The sequence below is a fragment of the Hyperolius riggenbachi genome, chromosome 8 (assembly GCF_040937935.1).
Source record: "Hyperolius riggenbachi isolate aHypRig1 chromosome 8, aHypRig1.pri, whole genome shotgun sequence".
Classification (NCBI taxonomy): Eukaryota; Metazoa; Chordata; class Amphibia; order Anura; family Hyperoliidae; genus Hyperolius; species Hyperolius riggenbachi.
Window position 1 is genome coordinate 248,141,930 of NC_090653.1, and position 22,995 is coordinate 248,164,924.

At 48.1% G+C, this 22,995-nt stretch overlaps 1 protein-coding gene across 2 annotated transcripts in view; it reads left to right on the forward strand.

The window, feature by feature from the left end:
- The first annotated feature begins 991 nt into the window (after nt 1-991).
- AK1 (adenylate kinase 1) overlaps nt 992-22,995 on the forward strand; it is a 190,756-nt gene continuing 168,752 nt past the window's right edge. The window contains exon 1 of one of the 2 annotated variants that reach the window (XM_068248544.1): nt 992-1,030. Coding sequence is in view for 1 of the 2 variants with exons in the window: in XM_068248543.1 (XP_068104644.1) it covers nt 15,904-15,966 (63 nt within the window). In the remaining variant the exon portion in view is untranslated. Of the gene's footprint in view, nt 1,031-15,888; nt 15,967-22,995 lie in introns of those variants that run through there. The other variant, XM_068248543.1, reaches the window with a different exon arrangement.

Genomic DNA, 22,995 nt, shown 5'->3' on the forward strand with positions numbered 1-22,995 from the left:
GCAGCACTGCTTATCTGGTGTCGTAAGCTTCAGCTCCCCACGTGCAGTGTGTCTCTCGCTCCTTCTCCCGGGCGAGCGGCATACTCATCATTTTCATGGGGGGAGGAGAGCTGGACATTCCTTTGAACACTGATCTGTATCCGTGTTTATGTCAGCTCTGCAGTCAGGGGAGGCAGGGGGCTGCATGCATCTAGCAGAAGGGAGAACGGGCTGTAGCCTTTTCTCATTTGCCTATTTATTTTGCAGGAATGACCTGGTGACTCCCCCTCTGCCTTTGTGGTACAGTCCACAATAAAAAGAAACCACAAGCAGATACATTGCCGGGGAAATAGATCTCCGTGTGCGCTCCAGCCGTGGCCGCGTCATCACAGGACGCGCATCACCGCCCAGCTCCTGCACTCATGTCGGCAAGCCTCCCGCAATCAAGAACAAGCTTTGGGAGCTTGGCTTTGTTAGGAAGGGAGACACAGAGCAGGACAATGGGTATCATTCATAAACAGGCTGTCGGTAGTGCGGGAAAACACAGTTCTTCTCCGCAACCGGTAATTAAGACTTCTGGGTGGCCATTCATAAAGAAGTCTGCCTGTTGCGGAAGAAGTGCGGAGGTTTTCTGGAGGAAGCTGGCGGCAGCGTGGCGGTAGGCATGCGGAAACTTAAAAGCTGCCCGATTCCCTCCCTGCGCTGCTCTGTCTGATGCTGCTTGGGAGGTCCCTCCCATTCATTTATATGTATTCCGCCCGCCTATCGCTACTGTCGAGCAAGCGGTATTTTCCTTCCGGATACCGCTTGCTCTAATCTTTATGAATGGATGTGTTTGTTACTTTTTCTAGATTAATCTAGAAAAACTCCACAGAAGGCGGAAATGTATCGCTCTGTCACTTTTTCATGCGGAAAGAGCCTTTATGAATGGGGCTTATGCTGAGTGGTCGGGAAAGTCACCGGTGTTAAGCATTTCCGCATGCGGAAATGCTTTATGAATGATACCCAATGCCGGAGCAGTGGCTGGGATGCGGAAATACAGCAAAAAACGGTATTTCCTAAAAGTGCTTACCGTGAAATTGTAAAACCGTGATATACCGTAATACCGGTAAATCGCGGCAACCCTAATCCAGTCCCACTCCATGTCAGACCTCCTTCCATGAAAAGCAACCACCTCTTCTGTATACAGTACCCCCTCTCATCCCATGTCAGCCCTCCTTCCATATAAAGCACCCATCTCTTCCATTTACAGTAGTAGTATATTACTGTTAATTTAGCAACTATGGACTTATTATTGACTAATTATTGATGAGTACAAAAAAAACACACACAACAGAAAAAATACACTTTTTTTTAAGTTGAATTTGATTGGTTTTAAAAGAAAAAAAATACACCTTTATTTACAAATATGATACTGTAGCCATACATTGTACTAGGGACATGATTTATGTTATAATTTGTTTATTTTAAAACTATGGGGGGTGGAATGGGAGAAATAGTGTATTTTTTATTTTTTTTCACTATTTTCCCTACATAATGCACAGAAAATAAAGCAATTACTGAAAACAAACATCACCCGCATACAGACTAAAGGGACACATACACTGGTCGATTTCAGCCTATAGAATCGATTGATCAGAAATCAATTCTATCAAATCTATCGATCGATTTGTGCCGATTTCGATCGATTTTGATGGATTTGATCTATTTGACAGGATGGAAAATCTAGGTCGATCTGCTGTTGGTAGCAGATCTATGGCCCACAGAGTTGCATTAGATCTAATGGTCCAATAATGCATTTAAAGGTGGCCACACACGATACAATAAAATTATCCGATTTTACAGCAATTCAATAAAAATGATCATATCTCTCGAAAAAATCGAAAGCTTTTTTTTTCATTTGACTGAAAAATCCGATCGGATTTCCCGTTTTTTCGATTTAAATCGATCTGGAATGCCAGATAATTCTGTTCAATTTCTACTAAAGATTGTATGGTGTGTGTTGGATTGTCAATTTATTAATACACACCCCCTAGCAATTTTCTGAGAGTTTCCAATTATTTTTATCATAATTGGGGAACAATTTAACATAGGTGTGTGGTACATTGGTCAGATTTTTGAAATGTTACAATCAGTCAGAAAAATGTATTGCAATTCTTAAATTGAACAGATATTTAAAAATTGTATGGTGTGTGGCCACTTAGCCCCATCTACACGGTACAATTTTCCATCAGATAGATGGATCTATTAGATAGATCTAATGAGAAATTGCATCGTGTGTAGACATCCAAATTGTTTCAGATCAATTTTGCTTCGATAAGTACCCAAAATCGATTGCAAAATCTAACGCAATCTGATTGGACCGGTTGGAAATAATCTAATAGATCTGATCTGACAGAAAATTGTACCGTGTAGATGAGGCTTTAGATACATTTCCAATAGATTTCATTCTTACTAGTGTGTGGCACACAACAGATTCCTGTTAGATTCAAATTGACAGGCACAGGGCCGGCCCGTCACTTTTTGCCGCCTGAGGCAAATTTAGCAGAGCTGCTGCCGCCGCCCCTATCCGTGGGTGCGGGGGGGGGGGGGGGGGGCGTCCGCCGAGCCGGAGGGGTAGCGGGCAAGTCGGGGGTATTGGGCCTAGCGGTGGGGAGGGGGGTCGGACCCCCCCTCCCTCGCCTGGGTCCCCCGATCTGCGCTCCCCTCCAGCCTGTTGTTAGGAAGCTGCTGCCAGATCGTAAGAGGCACGGGCGGGGAGGACTCACCTTTTCCGCGTTCCATCGTGCGCTCCATTGACGTCACTTCCTGCATCGCCGTCCACTTACAATACAGTGGGCGGCGATGCAGGAAGTGACGTCAGTGGAGCGCTCGCTGGAACGCGGAAAAGGTGAGTCCTCCCCGCCCGTGCCTCTTACGATCTGGCAGCAGCTTCCTAATTACAGGCTGGAGGGGAGCGCATATCGGGGGACCCAGGCGAGGGAGGGGGGGTCCAACCCCCCTCCCCACCGCTAGGCCCAATACCCCCGACCTGCCCGCTACCCCTCCGGCTCGGCGGCCGGCCCCCCCGGGCGGGTGCCGCCCTTTGAAGTTTGCCGCCTGAGGCAAATGTTTCACCCCGCCTCATGAGCGGGCCGGCCCTGGACAGGCATCTAACAGAAATCTATCTGATGGTTTAATCTGCTGCAAATGTATAAGTGTATGGCCACCTTAATTTGTGTCGAAAAAAAACAAGATATAGATGACTTAGGTGTGATAAGTAGTAATAAAGATATAGCCAAATGATTGGAGAAGCACTGACAGGGGGAAATGGCTCTTGGTGGTAAGGGTAAAATAGCCTGTGGCGTGAATTGGTTAAAGAAAAACATTTGTTACAGCTGATGTAAATCCTGCAATAAATCTGCAGTGTGCCTACTTCCTGCTATCGGGGAAGCAGACATATTGTTAACATCCTGTGTTTACTAGTTAGCTTTCTGCCGTGGCAGGAGCTGACACAGCTAAGGGATCAAATTACAACTTGTGATTAGTCACAGGTGAGGGGGAATTAGACATTCTAAACTAAATACATACAGGGTGCATTTCTCTGTTTTCCTTCTGTCCTGTGCGAGAGCACAGCTCCACTTTAACCACTTCAGTTTTTTCCATTAAATGATACCAGAGTGAAGGTGCTGTAGGTAGGGGGTGTTTTCAAATACTTACCATGCCTCCCGTTCCCCTCCTGGCTGCCTCAGCTGTCACTTCTCCCTTACTTTTCTTGCCTGTCATAGGTAGCTACAGGTGTCCCTTAGCATTCGGTAACCAGATGGACTCTTGGTATTAAGTAGCTATAGGTGCTCCGACTGAAGGGAGATCTCGTCAGTGGAATGCCGAGAGCTGGGTGAGCAACCTCACATTATGCTCTGTTTGGGACTCTGTATAAGGAAGGAGAGAGGTAGGTGCTAGGGGAGGGAAGTGAGCCGCCTTTCCATTATCAGGCGCCTGTAGGCAGGGCCGGGCCGAGGCATAGGCTGCAGTGTTCTCCCCAGAAATTTTTTCCAGCCGGGTGGCATGAAAAAGTAGCCAGGTGGGGCATAACCGAGGGAATGCAGGGCCAACTCTGCTTACAGCATAGGAGGAGAATGAGGAGGAAACGTGACAAATCAAAACCTGGAAAATGTACTTCACTTTGAGGTGGCAAACCTCCACTCAATCCATTGCTGTGTACAACAAATGCTAGAAGATCTGGCATAAGACTGTTAAAAAATTGGCGTTAGATCTAAACAGAGGAGCATGGCACTTTCCATCATTATAAAAACTGAAGTAGTCCACTGACAAGGCATGATCCTCAACAGATTACTGGTGGTTCCCTGTGTACAAAACAGGGTGGGGAGATTGTACAGCAAAGTCCCTAGTAACCGGCGGGGATCACCTGATGCTGGTTACATGTGCTTGCTGGTTGCTTGAGCAACCGGTCGAAATGGCAGAAACCTCCCCCTGCAAGTACTTACCAAGCCTCCAGCGATCTCTGGCGATCTCCCTCTATCTCCCCGCAGGCTCAGAGCAGCTTCCGGCTTCCGTGGCTTTCTCTGTGCACGGAAGCCGGAGTGTCAGCTGACCTGCATCAGGTCATGTGACAGGCTGGCTTCCCTACACAATGTTGGAAGCTGATTAGAGCCAGCAGGGAGATAAAGGGAGACTGCCAGACATCACTGGGGCCTTGGTAAGTCTTTCAAAGCCTGCCTGCACTCACAAAAAGCCCCCCAACAGAGGTCCCTGTTATCACTCAGGCAGGCCGGTTAGATGAGACTTTTGGTTGCCTGAATTCCAGATAACGGGGACTGTGCTGTATGTTGAATTTGTAAGTTGCGTCGTGTGTTGAACTTAGTGAAATGTGGATAATCCTTTCGGACAACTTGGTATTTGGACATTATAGAATAAAAACGGTTTTGTGGTTGTTTTCAGAGTGGTATTACAGTGCTTTTTATTTTATTTGCAGCTACATAAATCCCGCTGACAGTGCAGGTGAAAGACCTCATGTAGTCAACACATGTCCAGAGTTATATGTATTGGGCATTGTTAACAACAACAGAGCTGCTCAACTCTTCCACACAGTGGAATCACTCTGCAATCCTTCCTGCCTAAAAGCCCCAACCACATACTCCAGGGAAAGGTGTGAAGAATTCTCTGCCTTCTTCACAAACAAGGTGTCTACCATCCGTGCCAGCATTACACCAACAACATCAATTGACCACTGGACGTTGCATATGCCTACTACGGTACCACCATGGCAAGTCTTTGACACTCTGAGTGTAGAAGATTTTGGAATTCTCATTCAAAGTCTCCGCCCCACTACCTGCGACCTGGATCCTGGCCCAACTGGATCCTTAATGCAGTGCCCAGCGCTGTTCAGGCCAGCACTTTACAAAATCACTCAGTGCTCCTTGCAAAGTGGACTTTTCCCAGAAGAACTAAAGAAAGCAATCATAAAACCCCTCCTGAAGAAACCATCACTAGATCCTGATTCTGTAACCAACTACAGACCTGTGGCGAACTTACCATTCCTATCAAAAGTTATCGAGAAAGCAGTCGCCAACCAGCTAGAAGCCAGGCTTACAGATAACAACATCTTTGATACTTTTCAGTCAGGATTCAGGAAAAGGCACAGCACTGAAACAGCATTAGTCCGAGTAATGAATGATCTACTTACTGCAAGGGACAAGGGTGATTGCTCAATTCTGATTCTTCTTGACTTGTCAGCAGCATTTGATACTGTGGACCATGAAATACTAATCCAGCGACTGAAGAATTACTGTGGCCTAAGGGGTACTGTTCTTAGCTGGTTTCAGACCTTCCTATCTGGCAGGACACAGCAAGTATGTCTGGGCACACACTACTCTAATCCAGTGCCACTTGCCTATGGAGTTCCACAGGGTTCTGTACTATCACCATTACTCTTTGCAGTCTACATGCTCCCACTGGGCAAAATAATCCAGAACTATGGTTTAGGATACCATTGTTATGCAGATGACACACAACTGTATCTGTCCTTCAAGCCTGGCACCCAAGACCCATCAGCATCCATAAATGCGTGTCTAGTGGATTTACAAAATTGGATGAACACCAGCTGGCTGAGGCTGAACTCTGACAAAACAGAGGTGTTGGTGGTAGGTGGTCCACACATGATGGATAAAGTTCAAAACGCTCACCACCTCAAACTAGCAATTGGGGGAGATACTGTACAGTATAAAGACTCTGTGCGAAACCTTGGGGTGATCCTGGATGGAAATCTAAAACTCAGACAGCAGGTATCAGCTGTCGTCAAGTCTTCCTTCTTCCATCTAAGAAATATAGCGAAAATAAAACACCTAATCCCAGCTGAAGACCTACCTGCCCTGGTTCACGCATTTGTATCCTCCCGCCTAGACTACTGCAACGCCCTGTTAATCGGATCTACAGATAAGGTTCTGCGCCCCTTACAGCTAGTACAGAATGCTGCAGCAAGACTCCTAGCCAATGCCCCCCGCAGCTCACACATTACCCCAGAACTGCAAACACTTCACTGGTTGCCAGTAAAATGGAGAATCAATTTTAAGATCTGCCTGCTGACATTCAAGGCTCTACACCACATGGGACCCAAATACATAGCGGATCTATTGGAACTTTATGCCCCTCCACGCACCCTCCGCTCTGCCAACAAGATGAAGCTGGTTATTCCCAGGATACACTTAACATTTGGTGCTCGGGCCTTTTCCTATGCAGCCCCTACTCTATGGAACTCACTTCCACAATCAGTACGAGAGGCTCCTTCTCTGGACAGCTTTAAAAAAAGGCTAAAAACTCACCTCTTTTCCCTAGCCTTTGAGACTGCATAATGCAGGGTCACAGCGCTTTGAGTCCCCAGGGAGAAAAGCGCTATATAAATATTATTGTTATTGTTGTTATTGTTACTGATTGACCACAATCATTCAGTTAATGTTTTTGGGGTCAACTCCGCTACCAATTATCTGATGGTAAAGTTTTCCTTGCTGTTTGTGGACCCCATTGTTTCCGGCTGAATGCATTAATTAGATCAAGAATCATTGTGGAACTACAAGGTTCAGTGTGTCCTACAGATCAGATCACACTGAGAAGCTGCAAATTCCCACACAGATATGAACGGGTTTTGTTTTTTTTGTGAAAATGCAAAGCACAGCATGGTCTGAAAGGACATGCTAGCCCTTGTGATTTCAGAGGTTTATTAGTGTAAGGGTTAAAATAGGTGGGGGGAGGGAAGAATAAACGTCAGGACAGAGCTTTATGAGTGCAAACTAACCTTACTCACTGAGGTCACTGCTGGGCTGCCAGCTACATGCCTTTTGCCTGTACCTTTCAGATCAGAAGGTTTTTTTCCCCTTCAGTGCTGCTGTCAGTGAAACATCTCGCTCTCTGCAACTAGCCCCGGAGCTGCTCCGTGCGTCTTGTGACAGCCGGGGGAGGAGGCGAGTGATTGCCGGTGCTCCAACGTTTTGACCTACGCGTCGATTTTACCTACATTCCCTTCTGCGCATGTTCAGTACTTTCCACGCCCACTCTGCACATGCGCATTTAGGTTTTCTCATTTCCCCTCATCGGTTTACCCTACGGGTATGCAGAGTTATAGCCTGTGGCTGGAGGGAGTGCAGCGGCAAGTGTGTCCTAATGAGCAGGCCCCTTTCTAGGAGCCGTGCAGCCGCCCTGAGCACAGATGAATCATCTATATCTGCTATATTTTCATACTTATTTCCATTATTACTTTATTAGCAATAACATACAGTGAAACACATATTCAATCACCCTTATTCCATAGTAGGTTATTTCGATTTGTAGGTCACTTCGATGGAGTTCTCCATCATTCTATCATTAGCGTAGGACATTTCGACAATGTAGGACAAAACGTTGGAGCACCGGCACTTCCAAACTCCTCTCTACACTCCTCTAAACACAAGTGCAGTATTTTACAGAGACGGGCAAGTTAGTACGCAAGGTATTTAGTGGGGAGGGAGGGTGAGAGAAAGAGAGAGACAATTGACCTAGTGACGCAACTGTGAGGAGGAAAGGAGGCTCCGAATTACAAAACCAAACGATTATAGTTTGCCCAGCCCTGCCTTTGCCACACAGGCACCAGAATCCTTTCTCTGTCACAGACTGTCTGCATGTAATATGCCTCGTTCCTGAAGAACACTCTGCAGTCAGTAGTAAAAATGGTCCCGCCTACTGCCGAGCCAATGACTGTTAGTGTTGTCCGGATCATGAACGATTCGAATCTTTGATCCGAATCTATTTTATGAGTCGATCATCCGAATCATCAAAATGAGTGATTCGGATCGCAAAAAGGGCGGGGCCAGGAGCGACACGCCCCCTCTCAGCGGGTAGCAGCGGGGTCCTGGAAGCAGAGCAGAGATGGATGCTCTGTTGGAGGGGACTCAGGGGAGCCAGCCTTGCAGGGACAGGTAGAGGGGACATGGGTGCCACTGCCAGATATGTGTAGAGCACAAATACTGGCTATAACGTGCTGCTCATTACAGGCTGTCTGTTCCGTAGTTGTGCACAGTGAACACATGGGAAGCTTTTGGCTCAGCTCAGCACAGCTCAGTAACTTTGCAGGCACTGTGATTGCAGCGTAATATGATCCTCCTACACTCGCTCTAAACAGCTGCACTACACTTCTGGGAATGGTTTCTTTCACTGTGCGACCTTTTCTTTCAAAGTGTACAGATGAGCATATAGGTGAAATATATGTAAAGCATATGATTGCAGCATGTGGGTATTGTGTGCAAACATTTCTGCTCTCTGCTCGTCCCTCCTCCCTTCTCTGTCCACTCCCTGCCCTCTGTCCATCTTCTCCCCTTCTCTGTGTGTCCACCCCCCTCTCCTTCTCTTGTCCACAGACCTGTCCTGCTAGTCATTTCACCCCCCGAATGCTTCTGGTAGTAAAATGATCCGAGATTCGGATCAAAGATCCGGATCTCTTCAATGATCCGATTCGAATCATCCGGATCATTGAAAAGATCCGAACTTCCCATCTCTAATGACTGTACGAGCCCGCAGGAAAGCAGATCTACACAGAGGAGAGAGCCCAGCGTGTGAAGCAGCCGGGCGGGGGCGTATCTTACCCGGGCGGCCCGCCCACCTATTTGATCCTAGGGAGAACACTGGGCTGGAGAGGCTCCAGCCTCAGGGCGCAGTGTAGGAGGGGGCACAGAATTCATTCAGCTGTCATTCCTAATTGTGTTTGAAGCAGAAAGAAATAAGAAGAGGGGATACATGGCAGTGATTGCAAGCCAGATAACTAGATATTAAGGTGTTGGGGAGGTTGTGGGCCCTGTGGCGCCTCTTAGTCTAATAGCAATCAGTGTGTGATGGCTGGGGTGGCAGGGATGGAGGGGCGCACTTTGGTGTCTCAGCCTTGGGTGCTGGTGGACCTTGTCCCGGCTCTGCCTGTAGGCATGTGCCTACAATGCCTTATGGTAAATCCGTCCCTAAGTGTGTCAGTATTATATTAGTGATGATGTAAGTATTAAGAGTGTAGTGTGTCAGTATATTAGTGATAATAAAAGTGTAGTGTGTCAGTATAATAGTGATGATTTAAAGCATGCCAGAGCTGAAACCCATAGTAGAAATGGGGGGAGCCGGCATGTATGGTGAGCTGTCCTGATGGCCACCGCTCCCCCCTGTTCTCCTGTGTCCCCCTCCTTTCTCATCCAAAGACCTCTGGTGGCATCTTCCAGGTCACCAGAGTCAGGCTTCACTGCGCGGGTTCTAGCCCGGCTTGCACGTCTCCCTCAGCGTGTGACCGCGTCCGTGAGCACTCTGCACATGCGCATGAGGTCAAGAGTACGTCGTGCATACATGGAGTGCTCCCAGCCACGGGCGCACACTGGGGAATGTGTGCAAGCCGGGCTAACACCCGCGCAGTGAAGCCTGATTCTGGCGACCCGGACGATGCTGCTGGAGATCTTTAGATGAGAAAGGAGGGAAACACAGGCGAACAGGGGGGAGTGGTGGCCATCAGGACAGCTCACCATACATGCTGGCTCCCTCCGTTTCTACTATGGGTTTCGGCTCCAGTATCCTTTAAAGGAAACATCAGGGAAAACTAACAAAATGAGCTTTACTTACCTGGAGCTTCCTGCAGCCCCTGGCAGCCGCTATGTCCCTCTCCACATCTCCGGGGTTCCAGAATTCGCAGCGTTGCGGATGCCGACCTTACCAGGTCGGCATCCACTGTTCCTGCGCGAGCGCTACTGTCAATCACACTCACGTAGTCTGGAGCGTCTTGCGCAGGCACAGTAGTTTTGGCAGAGCTGCTGCAAGGAACATAGCGGTTGCCAGGGGCTGGAGGAAGCCCCAGGTAAGTAAAGGTCATTTTGTTTGTTCTCCCTGATGTTTCCTATTAGAGTGCTGTGTGTCAGTATACTAGTATTAGAGTTTAGTGTGTCAGTATATTATTGATGATATAAGTATTAGAGTGCAGTGTCTCAGTATATCAGTAATGATATAAGTATTAGAGTGCAATGTGTCAGTACACACAGTGATGATAGCAGTATTATAGTGTGGTGTGATGATAGAAGTATTAGAGTTTAGTGTGTCAGTATATTAGTGATGACAGTACTGTATTAGCGTGCAGTGTGATGATAGAAGTAGCAGAGTGCCGTGTGCCAGTACATTAGTGATGATTAGAGTGCAGTGTGATGATAGGAGTAGCAGAGTGCGGTGTGTCAGTACATTAGTGATGATTAGAGTGCAGTGTGATGATAGGAGTAGCAGAGCATGGTGTGCCAGTACATTAGTGATGATTAGAGTGCAGTGGGATGATAAAAGTAGCAGAGTGCGGTGTGCCAGTACATTAGTGATGATTAGAGTGCAGTGTGATGATAGGAGTAGCAGAGCATGGTGTGCCAGTACATTAGTGATGATCAGAGTGCAGTGTGATGATAGGAGTAGCAGAGTGCGGTGTGCCAGTATATTAGTGATGATTAGAGTGCAGTGTGATGATAGGAGTAGCAGAGTGTGGTGTGCCAGTACATTAGTGATGATTAGAGTGCAGTGTGATGATATGAGTAGCAGAGTGCGGTGTGCCAATACATTAGTGATGATTAGAGTGCAGTGTGATGATAGAAGTAGCAGGGTGCAGTGTGCCAATACATTAGTGATAATTAAAGTGCAGTGTGATGATAGAAGTAGCAGAGTGCTGTGTGCCAGTACATTAGTGATGATTAGAGTGCAGTGTAATGATAGGAGTAGCAGAGCATGGTGTGCCAGTAAATTAGTGATAATTAGAGTGCAGTGTGATGATAGACGTAGCAGAGTGCGGTAGGTCAGTACATTAGTGATGATTAGAGTGCAGTGTGATGGTAGAAGTAGCAGAGTGTGGTGTGCCAGTACATTAGTGATGATTAGAGTGCAGTGGGATGATAGAAGTAGCAGAGTGCGGTGTGCCAGTACATTAGTGATGATTAGAGTGCAATGTGATGATAGGAGTAGCAGCGTGCGGTGTGCCAGTACACTAGTGATGATTAGAGTGCAGTGTGATGATAGAAGTAGCAGAGTGCGGTGGATTAGTGCAGTAGTGATGATTAGAGTGCAGTGTGATGGTAGAAGTAGCAGAGTGCCGTGTGCCAGTACATTAGTGATGATTAGAGTGCAGTGGGATGATAGAAGTAGCAGAGTGCCGTGTGCCAGTACATTAGTGATGATTAGAGTGCAGTGTGATGATAGGAGTAGCAGAGTGCGGTGTGTCAGTGCATTAGTGATGATTAGAGTGCAGTGTGATGATAGGAGTAGCAGAGCATGGTGTGCCAGTACATTAGTGATGATTAGAGTGCAGTGTGATGATAGGCGTAGCAGAGCATGGTGTGCCAGTACATTAGTGATGATTAGAGTGCAGTGTGATGATAGGAGTAGAAAAGTGCCGCGTGCCAGTACATTAGTGATGATTAGAGTGCAGTGTGATGATAGGAGTAGCAGAGTGTGGTGTGCCAGTACATTAGTGATGATTAGAGTGCAGTGTGATGATAGGAGTAGCAGAGTGCAGTGTGCCAGTACATTAGTGATGATTAGAGTGCAGTGTGATGATAGGAGTAGCAGAGTGCAGTGTGCCAGTACATTAGTGATGATTAGAGTGCAGTGTGATGATAGGAGTAGCAGAGTGCGGTGTGCCAGTACATTAGTGATGATTAGAGTGCAGTGTGATGATAGAAGTAGCAGAGTGCGGTGTGCCAGTACATTAGTGATGATCAGAGTGCAGTGTGATGATAGGAGTAGCAGAGTGCGGTGTGCCAGTACATTAGTGATGATTAGAGTGCAGTGTGATGATAGGAGTAGCAGAGTGCGGTGTGCCAGTACATTAGTGAAGATTAGAGTGCAGTGTGATGATAGGAGTAGCAGAGCATGGTGTGCCAGTACATTAGTGATGATTAGAGTGCAGTGTGATGATAGGAGTAGCAGAGCATGGTGTGCAAGTACATTAGTGATGATTAGAGTGCAGTGTGATGATAGAAGTAGCAGAGTGCGGTGGGTCAGTACATTAGTGATGATTAGAGTGCAGTGTGATGATAGGAGTAGCAAAGTGCGGTGTGCCAGTACATTAGTGATGATTAGAGTGCAGTGTGATGATAGGAGTAGCAGAGCATGGTGTGCCAGTACATAAGTGATGATTAGAGTGCAGTGTGATGGTAGAAGTATCAGAGTGCAGTGTGCCGGTACATTAGTGATGATTAGAGTGCAGTGTGATGATAGAAGTAGCAGAGTGCCGTGTGCCGGTACATTAGTGATGATTAGAGTGCAGTGTGATGATAGGAGTAGCAGAGTGCGGTGTGCCAGTTTATTAGTGATGATTAGAGTGCAGTGTGATGATAGGAGTAGCAGAGCATGGTGTGCCAGTACATTAGTGATGATTAGAGTGCAGTGTGATGATAGAAGTAGCAGAGTGCGGTGGGTCAGTACATTAGTGATGATTAGAGTGCAGTGTGATGATAGGAGTAGCAGAGTGTGGTGTGCCAGTACATTAGTGATGATTAGAGTGCAGTGTGATGATAGGAGTAGCAAAGTGTGGTGTGCCAGTACATTAGTGATGATTAGAGTGCAGTGTGATGATAGGAGTAGCAGAGTGCGGTGTGCCGGTACATTAGTGATGATTAGAGTGCAGTGTGATGGTAGAAGTAGCAGAGTGTGGTGTGGCGTTACATTAGTGATGATTAGAGTGCAGTGTGATGGTAGAAGTAGCAGAGTGCAGTGTGCCGGTACATTAGTGATGATTAGAGTGCAGTGTGATGATAGAAGTAGCAGAGTGCCGTGTGGCGGTACATTAGTGATGATTAGAGTGCAGTGTGATGATAGGAGTAGCAGAGTGCGGTGTGCCAGTTTATTAGTGATGATTAGAGTGCAGTGTGATGATAGGAGTAGCAGAGCATGGTGTGCCAGTACATTAGTGATGATTAGAGTGCAGTGTGATGATAGAAGTAGCAGAGTGCGGTGTGCCGGTACATTAGTGATGATTAGAGTGCAATGTGATGATAGGAGTAGCAGAGTGCGGTGTGTCAGTGCATTAGTGATGATTAGAGTGCAGTGTGATGATAGGAGTAGCAGAGTGCGGTGTGCCAGTTTATTAGTGATGATTAGAGTGCAGTGTGATGGTAGAAGTAGCAGAGTGTGGTGTGGTGTTACATTAGTGATGATTAGAGTGCAGTGTGATGGTAGAAGTAGCAGAGTGCCGTGTGCCAGTACATTAGTGATGATTAGAGTGCAGTGTGATGATAGAAGTAGCAGAGTGCGGTGTGCCGGTACATTAGTGATGATTAGAGTGCAATGTGATGATAGGAGTAGCAGAGTGCGGTGTGTCAGTGCATTAGTGATGATTAGAGTGCAGTGTGACGATAGGAGTAGCAGAGTGCGGTGTGCCAGTACATTAGTGAAGATTAGAGTGCAGTGTGATGATAGGAGTAGCAGAGCATGGTGTGCCAGTACATTAGTGATGATTAGAGTGCAGTGTGATGATAGGAGTAGCAGAGCATGGTGTGCAAGTACATTAGTGATGATTAGAGTGCAGTGTGATGATAGAAGTAGCAGAGTGCGGTGAGTCAGTACATTAGTGATGATTAGAGTGCAGTGTGATGATAGGAGTAGCAAAGTGCGGTGTGCCAGTACATTAGTGATGATTAGAGTGCAGTGTGATGATAGGAGTAGCAGAGCATGGTGTGCCAGTACATAAGTGATGATTAGAGTGCAGTGTGATGGTAGAAGTAGCAGAGTGCAGTGTGCCGGTACATTAGTGATGATTAGAGTGCAGTGTGATGATAGGAGTAGCAGAGTGCGGTGTGCCAGTTTATTAGTGATGATTAGAGTGCAGTGTGATGATAGGAGTAGCAGAGCATGGTGTGCCAGTACATTAGTGATGATTAGAGTGCAGTGTGATGATAGAAGTAGCAGAGTGCGGTGGGTCAGTACATTAGTGATGATTAGAGTGCAGTGTGATGATAGGAGTAGCAGAGTGTGGTGTGCCAGTACATTAGTGATGATTAGAGTGCAGTGTGATGATAGGAGTAGCAAAGTGTGGTGTGCCTGTACATTAGTGATGATTAGAGTGCAGTGTGATGATAGGAGTAGCAGAGTGCGGTGTGCCGGTACATTAGTGATGATTAGAGTGCAGTGTGATGGTAGAAGTAGCAGAGTGTGGTGTGGCGTTACATTAGTGATGATTAGAGTGCAGTGTGATGGTAGAAGTAGCAGAGTGCAGTGTGCCGGTACATTAGTGATGATTAGAGTGCAGTGTGATGATAGAAGTAGCAGAGTGCCGTGTGCCGGTACATTAGTGATGATTAGAGTGCAGTGTGATGATAGGAGTAGCAGAGTGCGGTGTGCCAGTTTATTAGTGATGATTAGAGTGCAGTGTGATGATAGGAGTAGCAGAGCATGGTGTGCCAGTACATTAGTGATGATTAGAGTGCAGTGTGATGATAGAAGTAGCAGAGTGCGGTGTGCCGGTACATTAGTGATGATTAGAGTGCAATGTGATGATAGGAGTAGCAGAGTGCGGTGTGTCAGTGCATTAGTGATGATTAGAGTGCAGTGTGATGATAGGAGTAGCAGAGTGCGGTGTGCCAGTTTATTAGTGATGATTAGAGTGCAGTGTGATGGTAGAAGTAGCAGAGTGTGGTGTGGTGTTACATTAGTGATGATTAGAGTGCAGTGTGATGGTAGAAGTAGCAGAGTGCCGTGTGCCAGTACATTAGTGATGATTAGAGTGCAGTGTGATGATAGAAGTAGCAGAGTGCGGTGTGCCGGTACATTAGTGATGATTAGAGTGCAATGTGATGATAGGAGTAGCAGAGTGCGGTGTGTCAGTGCATTAGTGATGATTAGAGTGCAGTGTGACGATAGGAGTAGCAGAGTGCGGTGTGCCAGTACATTAGTGATGATTAGAGTGCAGTGGGATGTAAGGAGTAGAGGAGTGCGGTGTGCCAGTACATTAGTGATGATTAGAGTGCAGTGTGATGATGGAAGTAGCAGAGTGCGGTGTGCCAGTGCATTAGTGATTATTAGAGTGCAGTGTGATGATAGGTGTAGCAGAGTGCGGTGTGCCGGTACATTAGTGATGATTAGAGTGCAGTGTGATGATAGAAGTAGCAGAGTGCGGTGGGTCAGTACATTAGTGATGATTAGAGTGCAGTGTGATGATAGGAGTAGCAGAGTGGGTTATGACCACACACATTACTGCTTAGCAGCACAGTGCTGATAGACGTTGCATGCAGCAGTCAGTGTGATTTGCTCCGGTGATCGTTGTGTGTTGGGGGCTAGAGTACATAGGAGCATCGGGAGGAGGCGGCTCAGACAGGAGGAGACACCGGAGAGCAGAGGGGGGAGGAGGCGGCTGAGGAGCTTACAGCACGCCGGGAGAGAAGGGGTCACAGCTGGAGAAGCTGCCGCAGCATGATGAACACATCGCAAGCTAAGGATTACTTGGCGGAGAGGCACATCCCCCGGCTGTTTGAGGTGCCTGTCACCCAATGCCTCTATGTACTATGTTACCACATATGTCTCTCTGTATTGTACTTATCACCCCATGCCTCTCTGCCCTGCACCTGTCACTCCATGCCTCTCTGTTCTGTACCTGTCACCCCATGCCTCTCTGCTCTGTACCTGTCACCCCATGCCTCTCTGTTCTGTATCTGTCACCCCATGCCTCTCTGCTCTGTACCTGTCACTCCATGCCTCTCTGCTCTGTACCTGTCACCCCATGCCTCTCTGCTCTGTACCTGTCACCCCATGCCTCTCTGTTCTGTATCTGTCACCCCATGCCTCTCTGCCCTGCACCTGTCACTCCATGCCTCTCTGTTCTGTACCTGTCACCCCATGCCTCTCTGCTCTGTACCTGTCACCCCATGCCTCTCTGTTCTGTATCTGTCACCCCATGCCTCTCTGCTCTGTACCTGTCACCCCATGCCTCTCTGCTCTGTACCTGTCACTCCATGCCTCTCTGCTCTGTACCTGTCACCCCATGCCTCTCTGTTCTGTACCTGTCACCCCATGCCTCTATGCCCTGTACCTGTCACCCCATGCCTCTCTGCTCTGTACCTGTCACCCCATGCCTCTCTGTCCTGTATCTGTCACCCCATGCCTCTCTGTCCTGTACCTGCCACCCCATGCCTCTCTGCTCTGTACCTGTCACCCCATGCCTCTCTGCCCTGCACCTGTCACTCCATGCCTCTCTGTTCTGTACCTATCACCCCATGCCTCTCTGCTCTGTACCTGTCACCCCATGCCTCTCTGTTCTGCACCTGTCACCCCATGCCTCTCTGCTCTGTACCTGTCACCCCATGCCTCTCTGCTCTGTACCTGTCACCCCATGCCTCTCTGTTCTGTACCTGTCACCCCATGCCTCTCTGCTCTGTACCTGTCACCCCATGCCTCTCTGCCCTGTACCTGTCACCCCATGCCTCTCTGTTCTGTACCTGTCACCCCATGCCTCTCTGCTCTGTACCGGTCACCCCATGCCTCTCTGCTCTGTACCTGTCACCCCATGCCTCTCTGTTCTGTACCTGTCACCCCATGCCTCTCTGCCCTGTACCTGTCACCCCATGCCTCTATGCCCTGTACCTGTCACCGCATGCCTCTCTGTCCTTTACCTGTCACCCCATGCCTCTCTGCCCAGCACCTGTCACCCCATGCCTCTCTGCCCTGCACCTGTCACCCCATGCCTCCCTACCCTGCACCTGTCACCCCATGCCTCTCTATCCTGTACCTGTCACCCCATGCCTCTCTGTCCTGTACCTGTCACCCTATGCCTCTCTGCTTTGTACCTGTCACCCCATGCCTCTCTGCTCTGTACCTGTCACCCTATGCCTCTCTGCTCTGTACCTGTCACCCCATGCCTCTCTGACCTGTACCTGTCACCCCATGCCTCTCTGTACTGTACCTGTCACCCCATGCCTCTCTGCCCTGTACCTGTCACCCCATGCCTCTCTGCCCTGTACCTGTCACCCCATGCCTCTCTGCCCTGTACTTGGCGCTCCATGCCTCTCTGCCCTGTACCTGTCACCGCATGCCTCTCTGTCCTTTATCTGTCACCCCATGCCTCTCTGCCCTGTACCTGTCACCCCATGCCTCTCTGCCCTGTACCTGTCACCCCATGCCTCTCTGCCCTGTACCTGTCACCGCATTCCTCTCTGTCCTTTACCTGTCACCCCATGCCTCTCTGCCCTGTACTTGGCGCTCCATGCCTCTCTGCCCTGTGCCTGTCACTGCATGCCTCTCTGTCCTTTACCTGTCACCCCATGCCTCTCTGCTTTGTACCTGTCACCCCATGCCTCTCTGCCCTGTACTTGGCGCTCCATGCCTTTCTGCCCTATACCTGTCACCCCATGCCTCTCTGCTCTGTACCGGTCACCCCATGCCTCTCTGCCCTGTACCTGTCACCGCATTCCTCTCTGTCCTTTACCTGTCACCCCATGCCTCTCTGCTCTGTACCTGTCACCCCATGCCTCTCTGCCCTGTACCTGTCACCCCATGCCTCTCTTTTCTGTACCTGTCACCCCATGCCTCTCTGCCCTGTACCTGTCACCCCATGCCTCTCTGCCCTGTACCTGTCACCCCATGCCTCTCTGCTCTGTACCTGTCACCCCATGCCTCTCTGCCCTGTATCTGTCACCGCATTCCTCTCTGCCCTATACCTGTCACCCCATGCCTCTCTGCTCTGTACCTGTCACCCCATGCCTCTCTGTTCTGTACCTGTCACCCCATGCCTCTCTGCCCTGTACCTGTCACCCCATGCCTCTCTGCCCTGTACCTGTCACCCCATGCCTCTCTGCTCTGTACCTGTCACCCCATGCCTCTCTGCCCTGTACCTGTCACCGCATTCCTCTCTGCCCTATACCTGTCACCCCATGCCTCTCTGCTCTGTACCTGTCACCCCATGCCTCTCTGCCCTGTACCTGTCACCGCATTCCTCTCTGTCCTTTACCTGTCACCCCATGCCTCTCTGCCCTGTACTTGGCGCTTCATATATCTCTGCACTGTACTTGTCACCTCATGCCTCTCTGCACTGTCACCTCATGCCTCTCTGCACTCTTTGTGTCACCTCGTACCCCTTTGCACGGTCACCCCATGCCCCTCTGCACTGTCACCCCATTTCTTTCTGGACTGTCGCCTCTCTGCACCCCTTGAGTCACCTCATGCCCCTCTGCACTCCTTGTGTCCCCTATACTTCTCTGCAGAGCATTTCTTCTGGTGTCTTAGCACTGTCTATACTCTGCAGTCTGACATCCTCACTATCTGCCTGTGTTTTCCACATACTCTGATGTGTTGTGTTTTTCTGCACAGAGCTCTCCAGCATGCCTGTGGGTACATTTCCCTCATCACTGTATTGATGAGAGCTCATCTGCATGAACATCTCCCGGCATTAATGTGCAGAGATGCTTTGCCTCGAGTACCTACGAGATGCTCTGCCTGTACAGCTGTATGCTGCATATGCTCTGTGTATCTAAACTGTCTGTGTTATGTGTGTCAGCGGATGCCAAACGCGCTGGCAGCTCACCACTCATGTATATGCGCTGTCTGCTAATTGTGTGGGTGTTTTTGGCTGCATGTAAGAAGTTTTAAGCGATGGTAACGGAGTATATGATGTGCAGCGCTTGTTGTGTTTATGTGGAACACTTAGCTGGCCATAGAACTGAGATGACAGGCAGAACATCTGCACATCTGTGATCGATAATAAGAGCTGATTTTACCATGATAACGAATCCTGAATCCTGAGCAAGAAACGTGAATTTGTTTCCATTCATAAGTCTTGATTCATATACAGGGAATGAAAGAACAGCTGAAGTGAGAGGGATTTGGAGGCTGACATATTTATTTCCTTTTAAACAATACCAATTGACTGGCTGTCCTGCTGATCCTCTAAGGGCCCATTCACACTTGCAAAACGCTAGTGCTTTTGGTAGCGTTTTGCACTGGCGATTAACGCGGAAAAAAAATCGCCATTCACACTTGGCGATTTTTTTTGCGATCGCGATTAGCGCTTGTATAGCACTAAACGCGATCGCCGGGAAATCGCCTGAAAATGGTGCAGGATAGAAATTTGCGTTGGCGATTTGCGTTAATCGATTTACGCAAATCGCCCAAGTGAGAATGGGCCCATAGGGTTTTATGGCACTAGCGCTTTAAAAAAGCGCTAGTGCTTGAGCGTTTTGCTGAAATCGCCAGCAAAACGCTTAGATGTGAACGGGACCTAAGGGCCTGTTTCCACTACACGCAGATTCTGGATGCAGAAAACTGCCTCCAATGAATGCCTATGGGAAATCTGCATCAGAAAAGTGGAAACAAGCCCATAGGCATTCATTGGAGTCAGTTTTTCTGCATCCAGAATCCTCGTGTAGGGGAAACAGGCCCTAATACTTTTAGCCATAGGCCATGAACAAGCATGCAGATCAGATGTTTCTGACTGAAGTCTGACTGGATTAGCTGCATGCTTGTTTCTGGTGTGATAGAGACACTACTGCAGCCAAATAGGTCAGCAGAACTGCCAAGGAACTGGTATTGTTTAAAAGGAAATGAATATGGCAGCCTTTATCTCCAATAGAAAAACACACTATAGGATATTTACCAATAATCCTGTCCGTCTTACCTATTCCTACTATTCAAACAATACCACATTAGGGAACCTGGGATGATTAAGTATGCAAGATTTATTACCGAAGATCAACAGTTCCTACATCCTTACAAAACTCATCCCACCCCAATTAAAACACCTAATATGCTGACCAGCTGCGTATGTCAGCCCTAAATGAAATGACCTAGGAAGTGCACTTCCAATATTTTATTGGTACCAATATTGCTATTTTTCTTCAAGACCCTCTTGTTTATCAAGCAGGGCCGGTTCTCTCATGAAGTGAGGTGAAACATTTGCATCAGGAGCAGAGCTTACAGGGGCAGCATGTTTGTACTGTGTTTACAGTTACACTAACAGCATGCAGTCATTCGGAGGAGAAGTGAGAGGAGAGCAAGGGAGGAGGTCATCATTGGGGAAAAGCAGCTTGTTGTGCTGTGTGAGGACTCTGACAGTGAGTGAGGAGGAAAGGGAAGCAGGAGAGCAGCAGTGTTTCATTTGACTTGCACAGCAGAGGAGAGGAGGTGGCACTGCTGTCCTGACGAAGGAGGAATGGAGTGGCTGCGGGTGAGCAGTGTGTTTGTCACAGACTCACAACCAGCCAGTGTGCTATTGTGTTGAGCTGCAGCATGTCATGTGAGAACATTAAATGAAGCAGAGTAAATTGCAGGGCTGTGGAGCCTGTACAAAAATTGTACAACTCCGACTCCTCAATTTATGAAACCACGACTCCGACTCCGGGCACCCAAAATGGCTCCGACTCCTCGACTCAGACTCCTTAGTCTAATACTTAACAGGGCTGTGGATAATGTACAAAAGTCATCCGACTCCCGACTGCTCAGTTTATGAAATCAACGACTCCGACTCCGGATGCCCAAAACTGCCCCGACTGACTCCTCGACAGCCCTGGTAAATTGTCAGGTGCTGTGTGATCCTTCCAAATCGACGGGGTGGGACTGGCGCATCCTTGCAAGTTCTCCACAGGTAGCAAAAAGTGTAGAGACGGCACTGGTATGAAGCCTGTGTTATTTCGGTACTGAGCGCCAAAGCTGGTTGTCACTATTGTCGTAGTACTCGCCATGCGCAAAGGTAATTCGGGGATCAGCGATTGCCGGACCCCGAATTACTTCTCCCTCCAAGTTCCTATGAATCGGAGGGGAAATAGTATTTAACGCCGCCTGGAATTTGAGCGGCAGCAGGGAGATCCGCCATTTGTCTCACCCTGCGCCCAATTCACCCACGTCATACCAGTACATTCTCCTTGTTTATGACAATCAGCTTTTTCTCCTTAGATTTCCCCTAGGAGATAATTTTTCATTTTCTCTTTAAAATAATTTTTCAACACTTTGCAGTTGAAAATGTACCCCAAAGTAGATGGAAAATTGCTTTTGAAATTATTTTGAGTATTTTCTTGCTTGCTGGTGGTTTAAAAAGCATTTCATAGACAAGTTGTAAAAATATCACCCAGGAGAAAAGTCAGGATAAAAAGTTAATTGCATATGGGCCCCCGTGTGCTATATTGCACTCCTCTGTTTAGGGGCACATATTACATGCACCAACAAATGTAGGACTGGTTCATGCCATTATTTTCCCCATAACCATGTATGGCTGCGAAAGTTGGACCCTAAGAAAAAGCAGATAGAAGAAAAATCGACTCCTTCGAGTTCTAGTGCTGGCGACGGTTGCTTTGTATTCCATGGACAGCAAGGATGACGAACAAAGAAGTATTGGAAAGTATAAGACCAGACATGACACTGGAAGGCAAGATCACCAGACTCAGACGCACATATTTCGGCTACGTGATGCGATCAAATTCCTTAGAGAAAGAACTAATGCTAGGACTGATCAGTGGCAAAAGGCGACAAGGCTGCCAGAGAACGCGTTGGTTTGACACTAGGTTTGTCATACCGGTATACCGCGGTTTGATTGTGCACAATCTCATTTCAACGCTTTCCGCAGGGGGGGGGGTCGAGGCAGGCCAACGCAGCGGCGGGGATGTGACGCAATAGCGGGCGCACGAACAGCGGCAGGGTGAAACAGATACTCACTTGCCAGGCATCCTGCATGTGTGTATCACTTACTTCTTCAATTAAAGCATATAATAGCGCTCACTATGGATGGCTACCTAATGACAGCCTATTAATAATCAACACTGCACAAATAAGTCAAAGGCAGTCAGCAAGATCTAAGACTATTCAGACACCCAGTTCGTTTAGGTGGAGCGCTCCCTGCTCTCTGTGGAGAGCCAAATGCGAAATAGTAAATAATGTGGGGTCAGCGCTCAAGATACAGTCTCTGTAGCAGGGTCTTGCAATACAAAACACAGTCTCTGTTGCGAGTTCTTGCAGCACAAAACACATGTAGGGGGGAGTATGCCAGGCGCCACTCCCCCTCAAGCTGAATAAACTCACCAGATCCAATGGCCAGAATGGGCCCGCAATCGCTTTAGGAGTATAGGCCACCCCTCAGCCAGTCCTGCCGATCTCAGCTGGGCACTTGTACTCCTAGGCCAGCAGGAGGTCTACCCAATACGAATGGCACTCCAGTACTTTAGTCCTCAAGGAAAAAAAACGCTTGACATAGCGTAAAAGTATAAAGGGATTCCCATATTTATTTAAAAAAACACATAAAAATGCCGGTATATCAGCACATAGTTCCATATAGATCATGTAATCCAAGTAAAGCGGGTATGCTGATAGATGGAGAGCACGCAGCCTTAGCAAGCGTGATGGCCGGTAACAGTTCCGCCTCAGCCCTTCCCCTACAGCGAGCCGCTAGTTAATTTGAAAAGCGTGTACCCGACGTTCACCGCGTCCGATGACGTCACACGCAACGTCGCTCCGTAGCTCCGCCCGCAGGAGCTACGGAGCGACGTTGCGTGTGACGTCATCGGACGCGGTGAACGTCGGGTACACGCT